Source organism: Cygnus atratus, chromosome 1 (genome assembly GCF_013377495.2).
Source record: "Cygnus atratus isolate AKBS03 ecotype Queensland, Australia chromosome 1, CAtr_DNAZoo_HiC_assembly, whole genome shotgun sequence".
Taxonomy (NCBI): Eukaryota; Metazoa; Chordata; class Aves; order Anseriformes; family Anatidae; genus Cygnus; species Cygnus atratus.
Window position 1 is genome coordinate 57,223,262 of NC_066362.1, and position 17,594 is coordinate 57,240,855.

Genomic DNA, 17,594 nt, shown 5'->3' on the forward strand with positions numbered 1-17,594 from the left:
TTGTAAGGATGACAAAGGAAAATGTAATGTCTCCAGTCATCTTCTACGTATCAGAGGATTAGTGCGATGGAAGAGACTTTGGGGCTTGTAGTTGTTCACCAGAGTTTCTAAGAAAGATGCAAAGCATTAACAGCAACTATATGAACGTGTGGCACTACGCTCAAAAAAATAATTACAGTTAAACCCCCATCACAAGCTTTGCAGTCCGTCAAAACCTGAGGCTTTCCTTCTGACTTGGTGAGACTGTTTTTTGGCTGACTCAGAAACACTTGGTCACGGTTAGAGTATTATTTGGCTTAGTGGAGAACATGAGAGACTCCCACATATGCAGTGCTCTAAAAGATGTCATTCTTTTGGTCACGGATGACAGAGGCCTGGACTTACTTCACCTAAATGCAGTTAGGTGTCTGGTTTAAACCAATCACATAGGTCCCAGTTACAGGCCACAGACACAGAGAGACAGCTCCACGGGGGATCCAGCTCACACATCTTAGCCACTGACCTCGGGATGGGATGAAGCACTCTGTATGGCAGGCTATTTCCTTCACCTGCAGAGAGAGCGTGGAGGTGTCTAATTTTCAGACAGCTAAAGCCAAATGAGAGGCTGTTTCCACCCCTTAAAGAACTGATTGCTTTGTACTGAACTGGAATCATCTTTCCAGATTGTACATTTAGGTTTTTTTTAGGGCACAAGGCAGCAGGCAGAAAAATACCTTAAGCTTCCCCCTGTGCAGACGTCCTATCAAGGCCTGCATCACGGGGCATCACTTAGGAGTCAGGCACGACCAAATTGCAGAAGCATATTATGGTGTTTTGGGAAAACGGCTGTTCACCCCTGTACTTAAGCAGCTTGTGCACTGATTTGAGCAAGTGTGACAAATGTCCATGTGCCACAGGTGACCGTGAGGTGCAGTATTACTGGTACACATCGAGAGACACCATTGCTACGCAGCCTTTGGCAGAACGGTGCAGCATTGGGCCATAAATCAGAGATGCCGGAGGCACAGCAGCTCTCCAGGAGGTAGCTCGGGAAGTTGTGCAGATGGTACCAGAGGCCACAAGACGCAGACCCCTCACGGCAGCAGCGCTGGGAGCGCGGTGAGAGGGCCGGGAGCGCTGTGGGGGATAACGGGGACATCCCAAAGCCTCGGGACGCGAGGCCGGGCCGGAGGGGCCGCGGAAGGCAGCCCGCTGAGGGGCCGCGGGCATGAGGCCGAGCCCCGCGGCGCCGCCGCTTCCTGGATGTGGCGCCCGGCGGCGGAAGCGGCTCCAGCCCCCTCCTGCCGCCATCTCCTCCTCCTCCTTCCTCCTCCTCCTCCTCCTCCTCCTCCGACCACGGCCGGGCCCGCGCCGCTCGGGGCCCCGCCCATGAGGCGGCGGTGGCGGCGCTTGCGGCCGGGCTGGGGCCGGGGCCGGGGCCGGGGCCGGGGCCGGGCGGCGCGGCGGGGGCAGGCGCCTGCCCGAGGGGCGGCGGCGGGCCGGGGCTGCGGGCCCTGATGCGGCTGCGGCCGCGGCCGCTCCGCCGCCGGGAGAGGCCCCGGCCCGGCGCCGGGCCCCACGCAGCGCAGGTGAGCGGCCTCACGTCCCGCCGGGGCTCGGAGGCGAGGGGGTGCGGAGCGGGGAGAGCCCCCGGCAGCGCGGGGCTCGGCCGTGCCTCTCCCCGGGGCGGCAGCAAGGGGCCCTCCCGGCGGCGCTTCGGGCCGGCGGTGGCGGTGCTGGGGCTGCGTCGCCGTGGGGAGTCGCCCGGGGGCAGGGGGCGAGCGCGGCTCCTTGGCGTCGCTGTCCCCGTGGAGCGGTGCGGGGCAGCGCCTGCAGCTTCCACAGCTCTGCTGCTGCTCGTGTGCCGTGCACCCACGGCACCGGTCTTCACTATAAATGCATTTAAGGAGCGGGCTGAGACAGCCTGTCAAAACTCCTTAAAATGGCTCGTCTGCAGAGGTGACGCCTGTCACTGCGGGCCTGGTCTGGGATGATGGCGAATTAGGGGTTTTGTGTCCCTTACCAATTTCCAGGGATCTTTCCCCGCCTCCTGTCCCCATGTTTTAGTCTTTGGACTTGAATGTGGAGCCCGGAAGTCGTGAAGTACAAGTGGGACACCATTGTCCAAGTAATTGTGACAGTCAGCTTGCAAACTGATCAGCGTTCATTATACTTAATCACAGTGGCTTTGACTGGAAGGAATGAGACTTTGCTGTCTGTATGTAGAAGGAAAAGCTCTGGTCAGATTTGTCTTTTAGAACCGTCTTTTTTAATCTTGGTCATTGCTCTCAAGTATGATAAGTACGCATTGATCATGGTGTGGTCACAGCCCGAGTGGTTGGCGTGCTTTATGCTGATCTTTCTAAGGCTTTTACATGTCGATCTGAGTTTGAGTTTGTTTGCTCAACCCTTCTTCACCACAGTGCAGTCAGTAAACAGGAATGCTCTTGCTTCTGTTTCTCTCTTTTTTTGACCTCCCTTCTCTGTTCCCTGCCCTCCAGAATGAATGAAATGAACCTGAGTCCTGTAGGGATGGACCAGCTGACCTCGTCCTCTGTGAGCAATGCCCTGCCTGTCTCGGGGAGCCACTTGGGACTGGCAGCATCACCCACTCACAACGCCATACCAGCACCAGGTAAGGGCAGAGCTCCACTAAGGGTGTTGCAGCTGATGCTGTGTGTTTTACTGTCATGTGAAAGCTTATAGCTGTGCAGCTAAAGTCATGCCTTCAGCAGGTAATTAGGTGATATAGAAATGGAGAAGGACAGACCATAAACCATCCTTTAGGTGGGAAGACAAAAGGGATGTGTACTTACTGGGCTTATGCCTTAGTGGGAGTCTCCTTTTGTTCTAATGGGGTGTTTTGCGCTGGGTGGGTGGGTGATAGCAGAGTCCTTTGAAATACAGCCTGTCACTGCAAATCCGTCTCCATCTTTGTCTATCTTCACTCAGGTGAAAATGATGGTCTTTCACCTGTACAGCAAAACTGTTTTCCTAGGTGTTCTTTTAGGGGAGGCAGACAGAAGTTAATTACAATTGGGAAGTAGAAGCAGACCCTGCATAATGTATTCAAAAGATCTAGCCACATTCAGGCATACCTCTCCGTGTTGTGATAACTGATCTGTTCTTTGAAACTTGTCGCCTTACCCTGACAGTTCCATGTTGTACTTCCATAGTGGGCTCCTGAGGAATTGGTAACCTCTTTGTGAGTGTGGTTGTTTATAAGCTCAAGTAGTTCCACGGAATTTAAATTAGCATTTTCTTTTCCAGGCTTGCCTGTTGCGATTCCAAACTTGGGCCCCTCCTTGAGTTCCTTGCCCTCTGCTCTGTCTCTGATGCTCCCAATGGGTATTGGGGATCGAGGAGTGATGTGTGGTATACCAGAGAGAAACTACACCCTACCTCCACCACCATACCCTCACCTGGAGAGCAGCTATTTCAGACACATTCTACCTGGTAAGTGGTCTGTGCTGATGGGTGGGAACAGAGAAGGAAACTGTTTCAAGAGCCATCTGGTTTCTGTCCTGAAGCAGCCAAGCCTGAATATTTAGCAGAGCTGTAAATTCTCTTGAGTTTTCTTGGAGTCCGATGTGTCATTGACACACCTTCATTTTCAGATCTCTGTTGTTATATGTGTGTGTATGTATGTGAAGAGAATTGCAGGGCAATTGCTATTTAAACTGAACCTTTTATTACTCCTCCTGCTGCTTTCTTTTAAGGTATACCAGAAAACAAGGCATGACTGGTTTTGATCTCAAATGGCTTGTTGTAGTTTGAAAACTGCTGCTGTTTTGTTGTTGTTTTTGTTGTTGTTCTCCTGTAGTCTGAAGGAGCACTTGATGTACACGTAGTGATTACGGTAACTCAGAGCTCAAATTGAACAAGTCGTTGGCAGAGGAGTTTGTGCTCTTTCCCACCCCTATAGTCCATGGCATAGTTTTTCTTCATTTTTGTTCAAGGTTGGTTTCCACAGGCCTAACGGACTGATTTCTATCTTGATTCCCCTATAGCAGGCATATTGGAGTATAAATGTAGCATTTTACATGTTAGTATATCAAGACAGAGATATTCCAGCTTTAAACGTAGACCTTGTTTCATTTTGTAGCTAAGATTGACAGGGTGGAAGGGGTTAGATAAACTTCAAGGTCACCCTGTGAGTGTTGTTGGTTCAGCCTGGATGAGGAAATGAAATACAGCAGCCCGGTTCTCGTCCAGCTGCCTGACAGCTAGTGGCTGGGCTTGCCAACTGCTTAGCGGTAACCTTTCCTACTGCATTGCATGCCTGCCCATTTTGTGGGCAAAGAGTGGAGGAGGAGACAATGCATCTGAGGGCCAAAGGTATTTGCCATTCTTCTGAGCTGGAATAATGTGTGCAGAAATTTGTTGTTTGTTTTTTTGCTTTTTTTAATAGTCCACTTGATGCTTGGTCAGATATTTCTTAAGGCTCTTCTGTCAGTCATCTTGCTGCCTTCAAAATTCTCTTGTTCAAGCGACAGGGCACCACTGCTTACAGAAATGTCTGATGCAGCTGATTAAATTAAACCATCCATTTATTACTAACTTCTTGGCTTAGCCGTTTTCATGGGGTTGTGTTGCAGAAAGAGTAACCGTACTTGCATGCTTATAATAACAGACATGTTTGAATGGAAAATTTTTACAGAAACAAATGGCTCATAGGGTTCAAGGCCAAAAAGAAACATGCTGACTCAGGTCTTGCAGAATCTGTAAAATCACTCTGTCTCCACTGGAAGTAGTGTTTACTTGACTGTGCTGATGAATTTCCTCCAAAGATTTTTCAGCTTTGTCTAATAGGAGAAGTTGGTACTATGTAAATGTATGTTAGCGTTTCTTTTTATCTTAAGTTCCGAGGTTGTTTGACGTTGAGGAGCTTTCCAGAACTACCAGAAAAGATGTTAAGGTTTCTAATTTATATTTAACCAAGCTATTGTTTTGAGGAGAAGAAGCATGCTTTTCATCTAAGGAAAGAGAGCAGATGACTCAGGATACCTTTGAGAGACCTTATCATGGTCCTTCAGAATTGCAGCTGAAGAGCTCTGAGATGGGCAGATGTGTCATTTAGTCTCAGAGGAAGGAAGTCGTCATTGTTAAAACTTAAATACCTAAGCAAAAAAGGATGTATCGTGGACAACTGTTTCTAGCAAAGATGAAACAGGGTTTATCAAATGTTAGATGCTACTAGAAACCCTCCGTTGTCCTTTCTGAGCTGGTTCTCAAGAAAGAAAAGTAATGCCCAAAATGTGAAGAACCCCTTTCTGGTTCAGAGCCTAGCTTAAATGCTGCCAGAAACCTGGCTCTTTGACAGAGAGATAGAGACACATAACTAGAGACTTGCTCTGTTGGGTGGAAGCTCTGTTTTTGTTGTCAAAAGGTAGTCCGGCAAGAGTGCCGGCTTGCCATATGTTTGTGAGTACGGTTTTAGAGTCAGCGGGTTTTAATTGGCCATAATATAAGTAGCGTGTCTTCAGGAATTTAGGTCTGAATGTACTACTCTGCAGCGATGGGGTATTTTTGTGTAGGATTTGAAAACCTATGCCATTTCACCCTCTTCTCTTCTCCCCTCTCGTTCTATCAGGTATCTTATCTTACTTGGCTGACAGACCTCCGCCTCAGTACATTCATCCCAACACTATAAACGTTGACAGCAATTCAGCGTTGTCGGTCCCCAGCAACCCCTCAGCCCTAGACCCCTACCAGCCCAGTGGAACCGTGGGGCTGGAGCCAGGGATCGTGTCCATGGACTCCCGCTCGGTCAGCGCGCACGGTGCTCAAAACCTGCATCCTGGTGAGAGCCACGAGGTAGCGCTGGATACCACAATCACCATGGAGAGCGTGTCGAGGGTAACCAGCCCCATCTCCACGGACGGGATGACGGAGGAGCTTACGATGGACGATGTAGCAGGGGATCATTCGCAGATCCCCAACGGCTCCCGGAGCCACGAACCTCTAACCGTAGACGCGGTGGGAAGTAACCTGGCGTCGGACGCGGTGGGGCACGGCGGCGTCATCCCCATTCACAGTAGCACTTTGGACCTCCCCGTCGTCATGGAGCCCGACCACATCGCCGGGCGGGTGACGGGGATATCGGACAGCACACTAAATGACTCCATTCATACTGTGGCCATGAGCACCAACTCTGTGAGCGTGGCGCTCTCTACCTCACACAACCTAGCTTCCCTGGACTCGGTAGCCTTGCACGAAGTGGGCCTCAGCCTTGAGCCGGTGGCGGTGTCTTCCATAAATCAGGAAGTAGCCATGGGGCCAAGTCACGTGGATGTGTCTGCAGACAATCTGGCTTTCGTACCGTCCTCTCTGCAGATGGAAGACTCCAACTCGAACAAGGAGAACATGGCAACCTTGTTCACCATATGTGAGTGTGCATTCGCCGCTTTCTTTGGGTTGGGCTTGTCACGTTGCCGTTGTCTGGAGGGGTGGCAGGACTCTTGCTGCCAGTCTTACAGATTTTTGGTGAAAGAAACCTCACTGTTTAACAAGTCCAAAAAAAAATTGGAACATCTGCAGTGGCCGATTAACCTCCAACTCGTAGACATAATAGGATGTTTTCACATTGTTCTCTTTGTATCCCTCTCTCATGCTGCCTTCAGGTTGGAAGCTTAGCTCTTTATGAGCCTCATGCCTTTAGTGGGTATGCTGGTACTGCCCTTTGCAATGAGACTCTTGTTTTTTAAAGTCCAATCACAAATGACTCTTCTGGCTGTGTTTAAAGAGAAAGACAAACACAAGCTGTACATTTCATCAGGTGGGCATAGCTGTTGAGTTTAATGTTGCGTGACTTTGTAAAAGTTTTATTAAACCATGAACAATCACCATGAAAATGTTGTTCTCAACAGGACCTACTGGAAAAAAGAGCAGAGAGGGAGGGAAGTTTTTAATATTTCTAATTATTCTCACCAAAGGACTTCAGTACACAGGTTAGTTGATCTCCTAGGAAAAGAGGAGCACTGGACATTGTATTCTCTCTATCCTGTTGTAGTTGAAGGAGGGGTGTTTGAGAACCGTGAAGTTCTCCTTCACAGGGATGGAGATTTGAACTTCCAGCCGCAGCTTGTCTGGCTTCCTGCCACCGAAGCATAAGGCCAGCTTTTATGTGCAGTTGTGGCAGTCGTGGCAGCATTGCTGACTGCTGCTCCTGCACGCGAACTGGCCCTACAGCTGCTTGTCTTATGACAAGCTTTGCCTGCAGAACAGTTTTAAGAGATTGAAAGAAATAGTGCCTGGCTAGCAATGGGAGAGGTGCAGTTTAGTGCATTGTCCTCCCAGTCTAGCGAGACACTTGAATTAAAACTTTTATTCTGTGTGATAAGATAGAGCTTAAAATCAGGTGGCTGTAGACTATGGTAAAATCACAGCTCTTAGAGGAAAAGTTTTACAGGTGATGCACTCAGGAGTTCCTACTAACATCTGTTGCCTGTTGAACACATAATGATCAAAATACTACGATACACAGCATGCTAGTGATGAAATCTCTCTTATTCCCCCCAGTGAGATGTGGTATGTCATCTTCTTATCACAGTACTTGAAATGGCCCTGCGCTGTTTCCCAGCTGACGTTCCCCACCAGTAGGACATTACAATGGCTGCTGCATGCCCGGTGCTTTCATGTGACTTGCAAAATAATCTTTGACTTGGGAAGGTTTACATTTTAACTTTTTGTTAGTTGTTTCAGAGCCTCTTGATGGCTCTTCACTGACGAGGCAGAAATCAGGGCCTTTTACAGAACGCTTTTTTACCATGTTCCGACATAGGAAGAAAAAAGTGCGCCTTTGATGCAGACCTAAATGTTTGTGAAACAACGGACACTTTTTGGTTGTCTTTGCTTACATTTATGGCTCTCTGAATCAGAGCAGTAATCACTGTGATTTTTATGCATTATTTGGCAAGGACAGAAGCAGAAATTCATATGCTGTAGAATTTTTTTTTTTCTCTCTCCAAGTTCTTAAAAAGGTAAAAATAAAAATCTTAAAAATCTTAAAAATCCCTAAACCTTTCCAAGTGGAAGTGTCACATGCCTAGAACTTGCATTTCTTACTTTTTGCCTCTTCCTGGGGCTACTCCACAGCTCCCTGGTGGTGTGTGGTAGGCAAGGCTTAAAAACAGCTACTACAAGTGGTGTTCCTCATTACTTGGGTCTGGTTGTTGTGGCTGCTGTACTCGTACATGTCACTTGCACACATGAAGCAATTCTTATGTAAGCTCTACCTGCTAATTTAGCGAGTACCTTCCTGCCTGTAATTGTAGAGTTGCTTGAACTGCACTTTGTATGGGGTCAGATTCCAGTACGCTAATCTCTCTCTCTCCAAAAATCTCTTAAAAAAATAATAAGGGAGCTGTTGTTTATGCCTGCTGAAGACTGCTTCTGTGATAGGTGTTTGTACTGGAGTTGGGCCATCAAGGGGCCAAAGAAGGTCTTTGTGGGGATCCTGCTTAATTAACTGAGCGTCTTTCTTTAGAAGAAGAATGACTTACCAGGAGAGTGTTTCCTGAGTAGGTGTTGGTTGCTCCATTCATGGAGAATTAAAATGACATCGTTTTTTGAGGTGAGAGCGTTTTATGGTGTGCTTTTTCCTGAATTTATTGGACTGAGGACTTTCAGTGGTTTTATTTTTTTGGCACTGCGTATGCTGAATGACAGATTGAGAAAGTGGTGATACTGGCTCTTCTTGGACGCTTATTTTTGTTCCAATCAGTGGCATCTCATGAAGGTGTACTCTTGGAGTTTATTGCAGTGTGCCCTTCAAAAGCAACAGCGAGGTCAGGTTTTAGCTGCTGCATTGATTTCTGCATTGCCTGAATTTAAATGGAAACAAGGGGGTATAATTGTGATATCGTAGGGGAATAATAGTGGGTTCAAATTAGAAAAAAACTGTAGAATGAAGACCTTACTGTCTTACACTGGTTTTGCAGTAGTTTTGATGAAGAGTGGGCTCTGTCCCGTTGCTGCTCCTGTAGGGACAGCCTAGAGGTCATCAGGAAGACAGGTTTTCCTCGTGGTTGATCTGAATTTGATAGGAACAGTGACGTGTTGGTGCCCACCTGACTGTAACAGTAGGGTTCGCAGTCTTCTGAGCAAAAAGCTCCTAAAACTGATGAGTTAAAGCAGGTAGAAGCAGCCTTTGGCAGGAGCTGAGCTAGAACATGCCGGCAGGGAGCTGATCGCACCACGGGGACTGTTTCATCTTTTTCATCCCTGCTGTCCCTTCCCCTCTCTGCAGGGTGCACGCTGTGTGACAAGGCATATCCATCGGACTGCCCGGATCATGGGCCCGTCACCTTTGTCCCGGACACCCCGATAGAGAGCCGAGCCAGGCTTTCTCTCCCGAAGCAGCTGGTCCTCCGGCAGTCTCTCATGGGAGCCGAAGTGGGTAAGAATCAGATGACTGTTTGTTTCTGCACAGCAGTTTATAATATACTCCCCACCTGAAATCCCAAACTGTAGGGGTTTTAATGTGGGAAAGAAACACTGCAAGGCAGAGGTGGTTCCCTCTTCCGTAATCACCCTGACTTCTCTTGTGCAAGAGCTTCTTGTACTCCAGTTACTGTTTAGACTTCAGCTAGACGGTAGGGGTGCTGCCACGCAGCGTTACGCTAACACTTGATAAGGTCAAGCACAAGCAAGGTATGGTGTTTATTTTTATCATGTGCTAAACAGTCCAGGCACAGCTTTGATAAGAAAAAAAAACTACAGCAGTTGCAGTTTGGGGGAAGATACCAATTAGAAATAGTGGAAGAGATTTCTGTCTGCTTGTTCATCAGCTTGGTTTGCTACCTGTGGGTCTTAAGGATGGTGTCACTGGAGAACTGATCACGAGTGCCTCTTTTTTCCCCCCCATTTACATTTGGCATGTAGACTGTGACCTTGTCATTGGATGTGGACCTTGTAACTGTATTACACGCCATTGTCACCTGGAAGTCGAAGAGTACAGTGCAATACCCTAAGGACTTGAAGGCTAGAGAAGAATGTGATTACTGGCTTGCTTAGTGTTGCTGCTTGTTGAGCGTAGATTACACTTGTTCTTTTCAAGCTCCACTAGTTCCCAGTTAATTCCTGAAAGCTATTCAGTGTGTTCATGTAGATCTCTCTATATAAATGTTTAATAATAAATAATATACACGCAGGAATCCCTCTGCCCATGACAGAAATACAGCTGCCTCTGGGGAGAAATGCAGAAGCTGCTTAACAGTGCCCAGCAACAATTCTGGAAATTCCGGGGGATTAGGTAGGCAAAATGTAGTTACTGAACCTAGTATTTTCTGCTTCTGCAGAAAGTGCCACGAAAACATTGGTACAAGTGGCTAGGCTCTTAGTTTTGTAGCTTACTAAAAAGTAAATTACCTGCTTTTGACAGACAAAATGAGTATTTGTAATTACAACACAGCGGCTCCAATAGTGTCATGTGGTGGTGGTGGTTCTTGTCTCCGCATTAGGTGTGTTCTACATGTGAAATAGAAGCTTTGATGATCTTATGCCTAGATAATCCCCTTGGAGCGTTATCTCATAAACCTCCCACCTTTTTGTTAAGCATCCTTCGTTGTTTAAATAACTGATTTCTGCAGATGTTGGTCTTCTACTGATAGGTGTGTGGACACGAGAAACCATTCCTGTAAGGACTTGTTTTGGACCTCTGATCGGGCAGCAGAGCCATTCTCTGGAGGTGGCTGACTGGACAGACAAAGCAGCTAGTCACATCTGGAAGGTCGGTGGTGTTACGGTTACGGGCTCTGCAGGCATGACTTTATCTGGTGAAATGACACAGCAGCTTTCACATTATCATCCTTGCCAAAACCAAAAACTAATGCAGTTTGATTGCTTAACACTTAAACTCAGCAGAGCAGAGCTGTATATCATGTGATACATGCTGGTCGTCAGGCCTGACCTACACCGAACCTCTTTAATGCCTTTTCTTTTAAAGGGCTGCGTGTGGTTTCCAGTATTTGTGTGGAGTTGCAGCTGAGATTGTATATTAATTTCTAGGCAGCACTTGTTTGTTTTGTATTGTTTATAGAGAGTTTCCACAGGTGATAAATCATTTGTTATAGGGAAGCTGCTTTAGAGCTTTCTTTTTCCCATCATTTCATGTTGAGAAAATAAAATTGATCTATATAAATAAAGTAGGTACTCTATGCCCAGATGCTATTATTCAGAAGACTTGGCTTGGAAGAAAATGAACTAGATGCATTTCTGCTGGGAGCTGAAGGTGGTGAGTGGGGAAAGCTGCTGATAAACAGTTTTTCTAGTCTCCTGGGTTGCAGAGAGGTCAAGATGTCTGTGTGAAGGGGAAAGTAGGGTGTAAGAACAGGGCTGTGGTCTTGGCAGCAGCAATGGTGACCTCCTGGCACATTTTAGTCAAACACATCCTCTCTTAAAGGAAGAAACTGTCTTTCACTGTGTTTGTTGCTGCGTTTCATCCTAAGATTGTATCTGTTTTTCCTGGTAGATCTATCACAACGGTGTCTTGGAGTTCTGCATCATTACAACGGATGAAAATGAATGTAACTGGATGATGTTTGTACGCAAAGCCAGGTGAGAGCCACCTATGCTGTGCTGAGTAGCTGGGAGTCTGGGCTCATAGCAGGCTGTGCTGGCTGCCCAGACAGCTCGTGAGCTTGGGACCAAGGGACCTGCAGGAGTTATCCAGGCACCTTGGAGTGAGGGGAGAGCAGTGAAACAGGACCCTGTGGAGAAAGTAACAGGGGAACCAGTAGACATGCTGTAGTAAAACGGCCCCAAACCTGTCTGCGCAGTTTATTTTTCTTGTGCTAATGCTTTAAACGTTCTTTTTGTATTGGCTTAGTGTGTATTAGCTTGTTATTGCCTTCCTTTTGTCCCATTCCTTTTGGATACATCTGTGAAGACAGTGTTGATTGTTTTTTTGATTTTGACCTTTATTAGGAAAGCGTCCCTGGATTCTTTTGGCCAAGTTCCAAACTCTTAGGGTTCATGAGAGCCGACCTTTTCAGTCTTTATCTAGAGCCTGCGATGAAAACTATCCAGACTGGCTTCCATATTGCTCCACATGTGGGCCAGTGAGAAGGCTGAACCTCTTCTATAGCTCTGTGATGGGTTTCCCCTGCAATTCCTTTCATTGCTCCTGTATCCAGGAGTCAAGAAGTCAGTTCTTGATCTCCCTTAATCTCTGAATGCTTTTTCAGGTTTCATATACTGGGAACCAAATATGTGTAAGGTACAGTCTCAGAAGATGAGTTATCACATCTTGGAAATGGTGTTCAAGAGTTAGGTTTGAAGATAATTTTGCTCTAAGTCCTGCCTGGTATCTTCTCTCATGTGTTCTTTATTGCGTAAGGGGGTTATTATGAAAAATATATGTTATTTTTTTTAGTTCCTTAAGCGATGCTAAACTCTCTACCCTCAGCCCACTCCAATGCTTATTAATAACTTTCTCAGTAAGATACCAGTTTTGTTTGGTGGAGCAGATTGGTTCTCAAGGTCCAGTTTTCCTTTCCTTTCCTTTAAAATAAAGAAAGGCAGAAGTGACAGATGTGATTTTTTTTTTTATAACGTGCTGGCAAGCACTGAAGTTCTCTTGTAGTCTATTTATAGGAATCTCCTCTGTTTTTTTTCCCTCTTTCCATATTTCTGGAGCACTTTTTTCATAACTCTCTCTATTGCTATAGGAACCGGGAAGAGCAGAATCTGGTAGCTTATCCTCACGATGGAAAAATTTACTTTTGCACCTCCCGGGACATCCCACCTGAACATGAGCTTCTCTTTTATTACAGTCGGGACTACGCACGCCAGCTCGGTAAGGAAGCACTCGTCTTTGTTGGCTTTGCAGGGAGTACCCAGCATGAAGTGCCTTTTGGTGCCATCTCTGGGTGTTGTGACTTGGGAGTGCTTGGTGTTCCTTGTCAGTTCCTAGTGGTGCACATCACAGTCTTCTTTTACATTACTCCTAAAAGAGCTGAAAGGAGCTGGAGTGAAAAATGGCTTCAGCTGGCTTTGCTACCACAAAGTGTTAGCATGGCTCATGCTCACGCCCCGTCAGGCCTTGCTCTGCCGCACTAAAAGCGATGTTTTGTGCCCAAAGGTGTCCCCGAACATCCAGACGTGCACATCTGCCACTGCGGAAAGGAGTGTGCTTCCTACGCGGACTTCAAGGCCCATTTGAGCAGCCATATTCACAGCCACCTCCCCAGCCAGGGCCACAGCAGCAGCCACGGGCCAGGCCACGGCAAGGAAAGGAAGTGGAAGTGCTCCATGTGCCCCCAGGCTTTCATCTCCCCTTCCAAGCTCCACGTCCACTTCATGGGGCACATGGGCATGAAGCCGCACAAGTGCGATTTCTGCAGCAAAGCTTTCAGCGACCCCAGCAACTTACGGACGCACCTCAAGATACACACAGGTGAGGGCTGGGGACTTGTGCTAATGAAAACACTGGGGCAGGACCTGTTCTCTGATCCCTGGGCCAGCTGGCAGGGTATAGCTCGTGTCCATAAAGCCAAGCTCTTGCCCCTGTTCTAAGAGCAGCATCCTGACTGGCTACAGGAATGATCTCTGTGCTGAGCCCAGCTAATTGCTGGGCATCATCTAAGAGAGCTCTGGTTGGCATGGGATAGGACATGCTTGTAGGACAGTAGTTAGCCCTGTGTTCTGGCTGATAGTTCAGTTCTGTGCCTAAAAGAGCGTTTGGTAAGTTGAAGTACCTTACATTTGGGAAGAACTGTCAGGCTTCATTTGGAAGACAGAAATCCCTTGTTCCCTCCCAGCAGCTCCAGTGCTGGCAGCTCTGGTATAACAAGGGTTCCCTTCTGCTTATGAGCAGCAGCCAACTGGGTTGGCAAGCTTGTAACGGGGACGGTTGTACACTTAACTGTGGGGCTGAGACCTCTCCCCTCGTTCCTACTTGGTTTTACATCTTAAGCAAATGGGACAAGACCGAAATTGGTGACTGAAGTAGATAAAACTCAGCACTGTCACTCATCAAAACTTAAAAGTCTGCGTATGCTGTTGACTTCTGTGTGCATTTGGATATCGCTAGGGGCTTTGGAGATAAAGGAAGAATTGTCAGAAGATCTGAGAATGAAAAAGAGGAGGAAAAAACAGTGAAAGATTTTTCAGCTGTGTAAGAACATGATAGAGGGTAAGGAAATGCATTTAACACAGGGTGAGAAGAGGGGAGAGGGTGAAGAGCAAGTACAGTCCAGCAAGAGGCATGTGGATATTTTTCTTCTGTTCTTGAAATAGCAATTGGGTTGAAGTAGCAATTGGGAATGAAGGAATGCACGTCACAAAGCTAGAAGTGGAGTAAAACTGGGAGTTCGGTGCACTCGAGTCAAGTATAGGAAGCTGTGGGTGCGGTAGTGAACCGTTTGAGTGCAAATGTAGAGTACATGTGACCACAGAATGCTCACTGGGATAGGGTTCAAGTGGTATTCAAATTTAGTCTGGAATGTGTGGTGTGTGGGGGTTTGGGACTATTTCTGGCAAAGAATAATGGAGGAACTACAGCTAAGTAGAAAAATGGGATAAAGCAGGTTACTAAAGAGCCAGTGAGCTTTGTATGTGTGTGTTAGATAGGTAAGAAAGCTTGTTTTTTTCTAGACAAGATCTGTGTTTGGGGTCCAGTAAGGCATCAGAGACAGTTCCTGTGGGAATTAGTGGAGATGGGGATGCCCTAATGTACAGTACCTGGATGGTAACCATTAAAAAGGTGTCTACCATTACTTTTACTCGAGAATTCATCTTGGATAATCCTAGTCTTATTAAATGTTTGCGTGAATCTCTGCTGAAATATTTACTAGTACCTTGGTGATGTTTTGAGACCCCAAACAAGGAGGCATGTTTGATGTAGACAAGCAGTGGAAAGTTTGACTTACAGGGAAGGCTGAATGACTGCAAGCCTGGGGAGAAGAGAAATCAGTCAAGGGTTTTTAGAAGGACAAAGCACAGGGCCGTGCACCATGTAAAGGGTTCAGTGTTTCAGAAGCGTTCAAAGTTTCAGAAGCGGACAGGCTTGTTTGCTTACTGTCAATCTGTGGGTGTACGTATGTAATCGTAGGTCAGAAGAATTACCGCTGTACCCTCTGCGACAAATCGTTCACCCAGAAGGCTCACCTGGAATCGCACATGGTCATCCACACGGGGGAGAAGAATCTGAAGTGCGATTACTGTGAAAAGCTCTTCATGCGGAGGCAGGACCTCAAGCAGCACGTACTTACTCACACGCAGTAAGTGGTCTTCGGGGATGTGTGGGACTGCAGTAAATAATGAAGCTTAACGGCCTGAGAATTTGCAGCGTGCAAATAGTTTGGCCCGGGGAGTGTAGGTTCATCCTCTGAAATAACAGAGATGTCAGTCTGGATGAATGCCTCGTTATTTAGCCTGCTGCTGAGGCTGGACTATTCTGGCGGTTTTTTTTTGCAATCCTTCAATGACAAAGGAAATTCCAGGCACGCACCCTGTCTTGTGAAATAGCATTCTGGAGCGCTCATCACTTTGAAGAGGGGGGTCAGTCAGTCCGTCTACATTTAGTGCTCTGCTGAGCACTGTTTCTGAGTCCCAACACGACATGAAAAATCATAAACTCCTCAATACTGTTATTCCCAGGTGTTAGTGAAGTCTCTCACTCTGTTTGCACCTGGGGGAGTGCATCTGCTCCCACCTGTTACTTCCCCCCAAGCCTCACTCGTGCACTTTGCCCCTTGTGTAGGGGGAGATGCCCACAGGCAGGGCAGGGCAGCTCTCCATCCTCCTCCCCCATGTATCTGTAGCTCTCCCAGGTCCTCAGCTCTCTTCCAGGCCCTTGGCTCTGAGAATTTTATCCATCCTGTTTGGAGTTACTCCCAGTCCAAGTTCCTCCCTTAAAGGCTGCTTACCCAAACCTAATCCCTCTGCTTGTTTCATTTTCGGCGTCTGGTTCTTGTATGCACTTCAAATCAGCTTGCTGCTGCTCTCCTGCTGCCTAGGAGACAGCACAGTGCAGCTAGCACCAGGGAGGGAGGGAGGAAGAGACTTGCTTTGCTGCCTGATCTTAGAGCCAGAGCTGGGAGCACTACTGGTGGGAAGTGTTTTGCACAGTCATCTGCAGAATTTGACTGCTGCAGTCTGGTAATCCTCCACTTAGCATTTACAGCTGAGGTTTGCTGTAACACTCAGCAGCTTTGTTCTTTTTTGTTGTGTGTTTTTTTTTCTTCTTCCTGTTTGTGCAGGATGGGAAGTGGGGAGACTAACCCTTCCACCATGGCAACACCTCTGTCCTTGCCAAAACATGGAGCTGAACGAGGGTTTGATCTTACTTCAAAAGACAAACAAACAAAAACCTTGCAGAATTCTTTTTAAACTTACCATCAGAAAAGATAAACATTGGTCGCCAGCTAGGAGTTAACCCGAAAAGCTTGACTTTTGCCAGTGGTGGGGGAGCAGAGAAGAAGGGCTCTGTGAACATTCTGCTTTTTGAGAGAAAACTCAACAGCGTTTACACTTCAGTGCTGCAGTAATGCTGGCAACCTCCCCACTGTTTAATACAGCATCAGCTGCCCTGCTGCAGAAGCAAGCTAACATTTTTTTTTGTCTTGCAGAGAACGGCAGATCAAGTGCCCCAAGTGTGACAAGCTGTTTCTGAGGACAAATCACCTGAAGAAGCATCTCAACTCACATGAAGGAAAGAGGGACTATGTCTGTGAAAAATGCACCAAGGCTTATCTAACCAAATATCACCTCACTCGCCACTTAAAAATATGTAAAGGTCCCACATCCAGCCTGTCAGCCCCGGAGGAGGAAGAGGAGGATTCCGAGGAGGAATTAATAGACTCAATGAGGACCGAAGACTGTAGGATTAACAATGGAGTCTATTCAACAGGTGATACCCTCACTGGACACAAATGAAGAAAACGGAGAGGGAAATTTTCTTGGATATTAAAAAATGGGGAAGAAAAAAACACCACAAAAAAACTCTTGTTTCCCCAGTCAACAGCGTATGTCAAATGAGGAGTTTTCCTTTTTGTTTTGGTCTCCCCACTACCGCCACTTAATAAACTCTGTAGCCAAAACACTGAATGAGAACGGATCATGCACTTACAGTTGCTAAGAAGGAAAGGTGAGGAACGGAGATTTTTCGCACACGCTGTGCATACTTCTTTTCCAAATCACTCAGATTAATCCATCCAGTGCTAGGATACATGGCACACCTCGCATCGTCCTTTGAGTGAAGAGCCACAAACCAGAAATGTAGTCAAGTGATTGCCATAACCTGTAAGCCAACTGTCCTTAACTGCCAAAGCCCTGACAGTAAGAAAAACAAACAGAAATGCTGGTGGCAGTTGATGTATTTTTCTTTTTAATACTTTTTAACTGAAGGATGTGGTTTGGCACAGAGCAAAGAACATCAATGCTCAGGGTTCCTTCTAAAAATAAAAAATAACAATGCGTTGGTTGGAAGTCAGTGAGATCAGCATGTGCAGACAAAGCAATTACCCTGCTACAGAAGTGTTCAGAAAACCAAAAATTGGCTATTAGAGTACAGTTACTGCCTCTTCTCACACTTGTTCGCTAGAATAGGTATGTGAAGAGGTAAAGGCTGCAGACTAGTAAGGAAGAGGCTTACAGATGATCAGTGTTTA

The 17,594-nt window shown here is 46.9% G+C and overlaps 1 protein-coding gene across 2 annotated transcripts; it reads left to right on the forward strand.

Annotated features, from left to right (window-relative positions):
* The first annotated feature begins 1,026 nt into the window (after positions 1 to 1,026).
* PRDM4 (PR/SET domain 4) lies at positions 1,027 to 17,024 on the forward strand. 2 transcript variants are annotated; one of them, XM_050713390.1, is made up of 11 exons: positions 1,027 to 1,098; positions 2,481 to 2,614; positions 3,250 to 3,435; positions 5,573 to 6,367; positions 9,230 to 9,379; positions 10,593 to 10,711; positions 11,453 to 11,538; positions 12,651 to 12,778; positions 13,064 to 13,378; positions 15,035 to 15,203; positions 16,554 to 17,024. In XM_050713390.1, exons 1-11 carry the CDS (start codon positions 1,043 to 1,045, stop codon positions 16,858 to 16,860), a joined length of 2,445 nt encoding a protein of 814 aa, XP_050569347.1. In that variant the 5' UTR covers positions 1,027 to 1,042; the 3' UTR covers positions 16,861 to 17,024. The 2 variants fall into 2 exon arrangements, with proteins under 2 accessions (XP_050569347.1, XP_035425120.1); XM_035569227.2 differs by lacking the exon at positions 1,027 to 1,098 and adding an exon at positions 1,473 to 1,568.
* Positions 17,025 to 17,594: the final 570 nt, after the last annotated feature.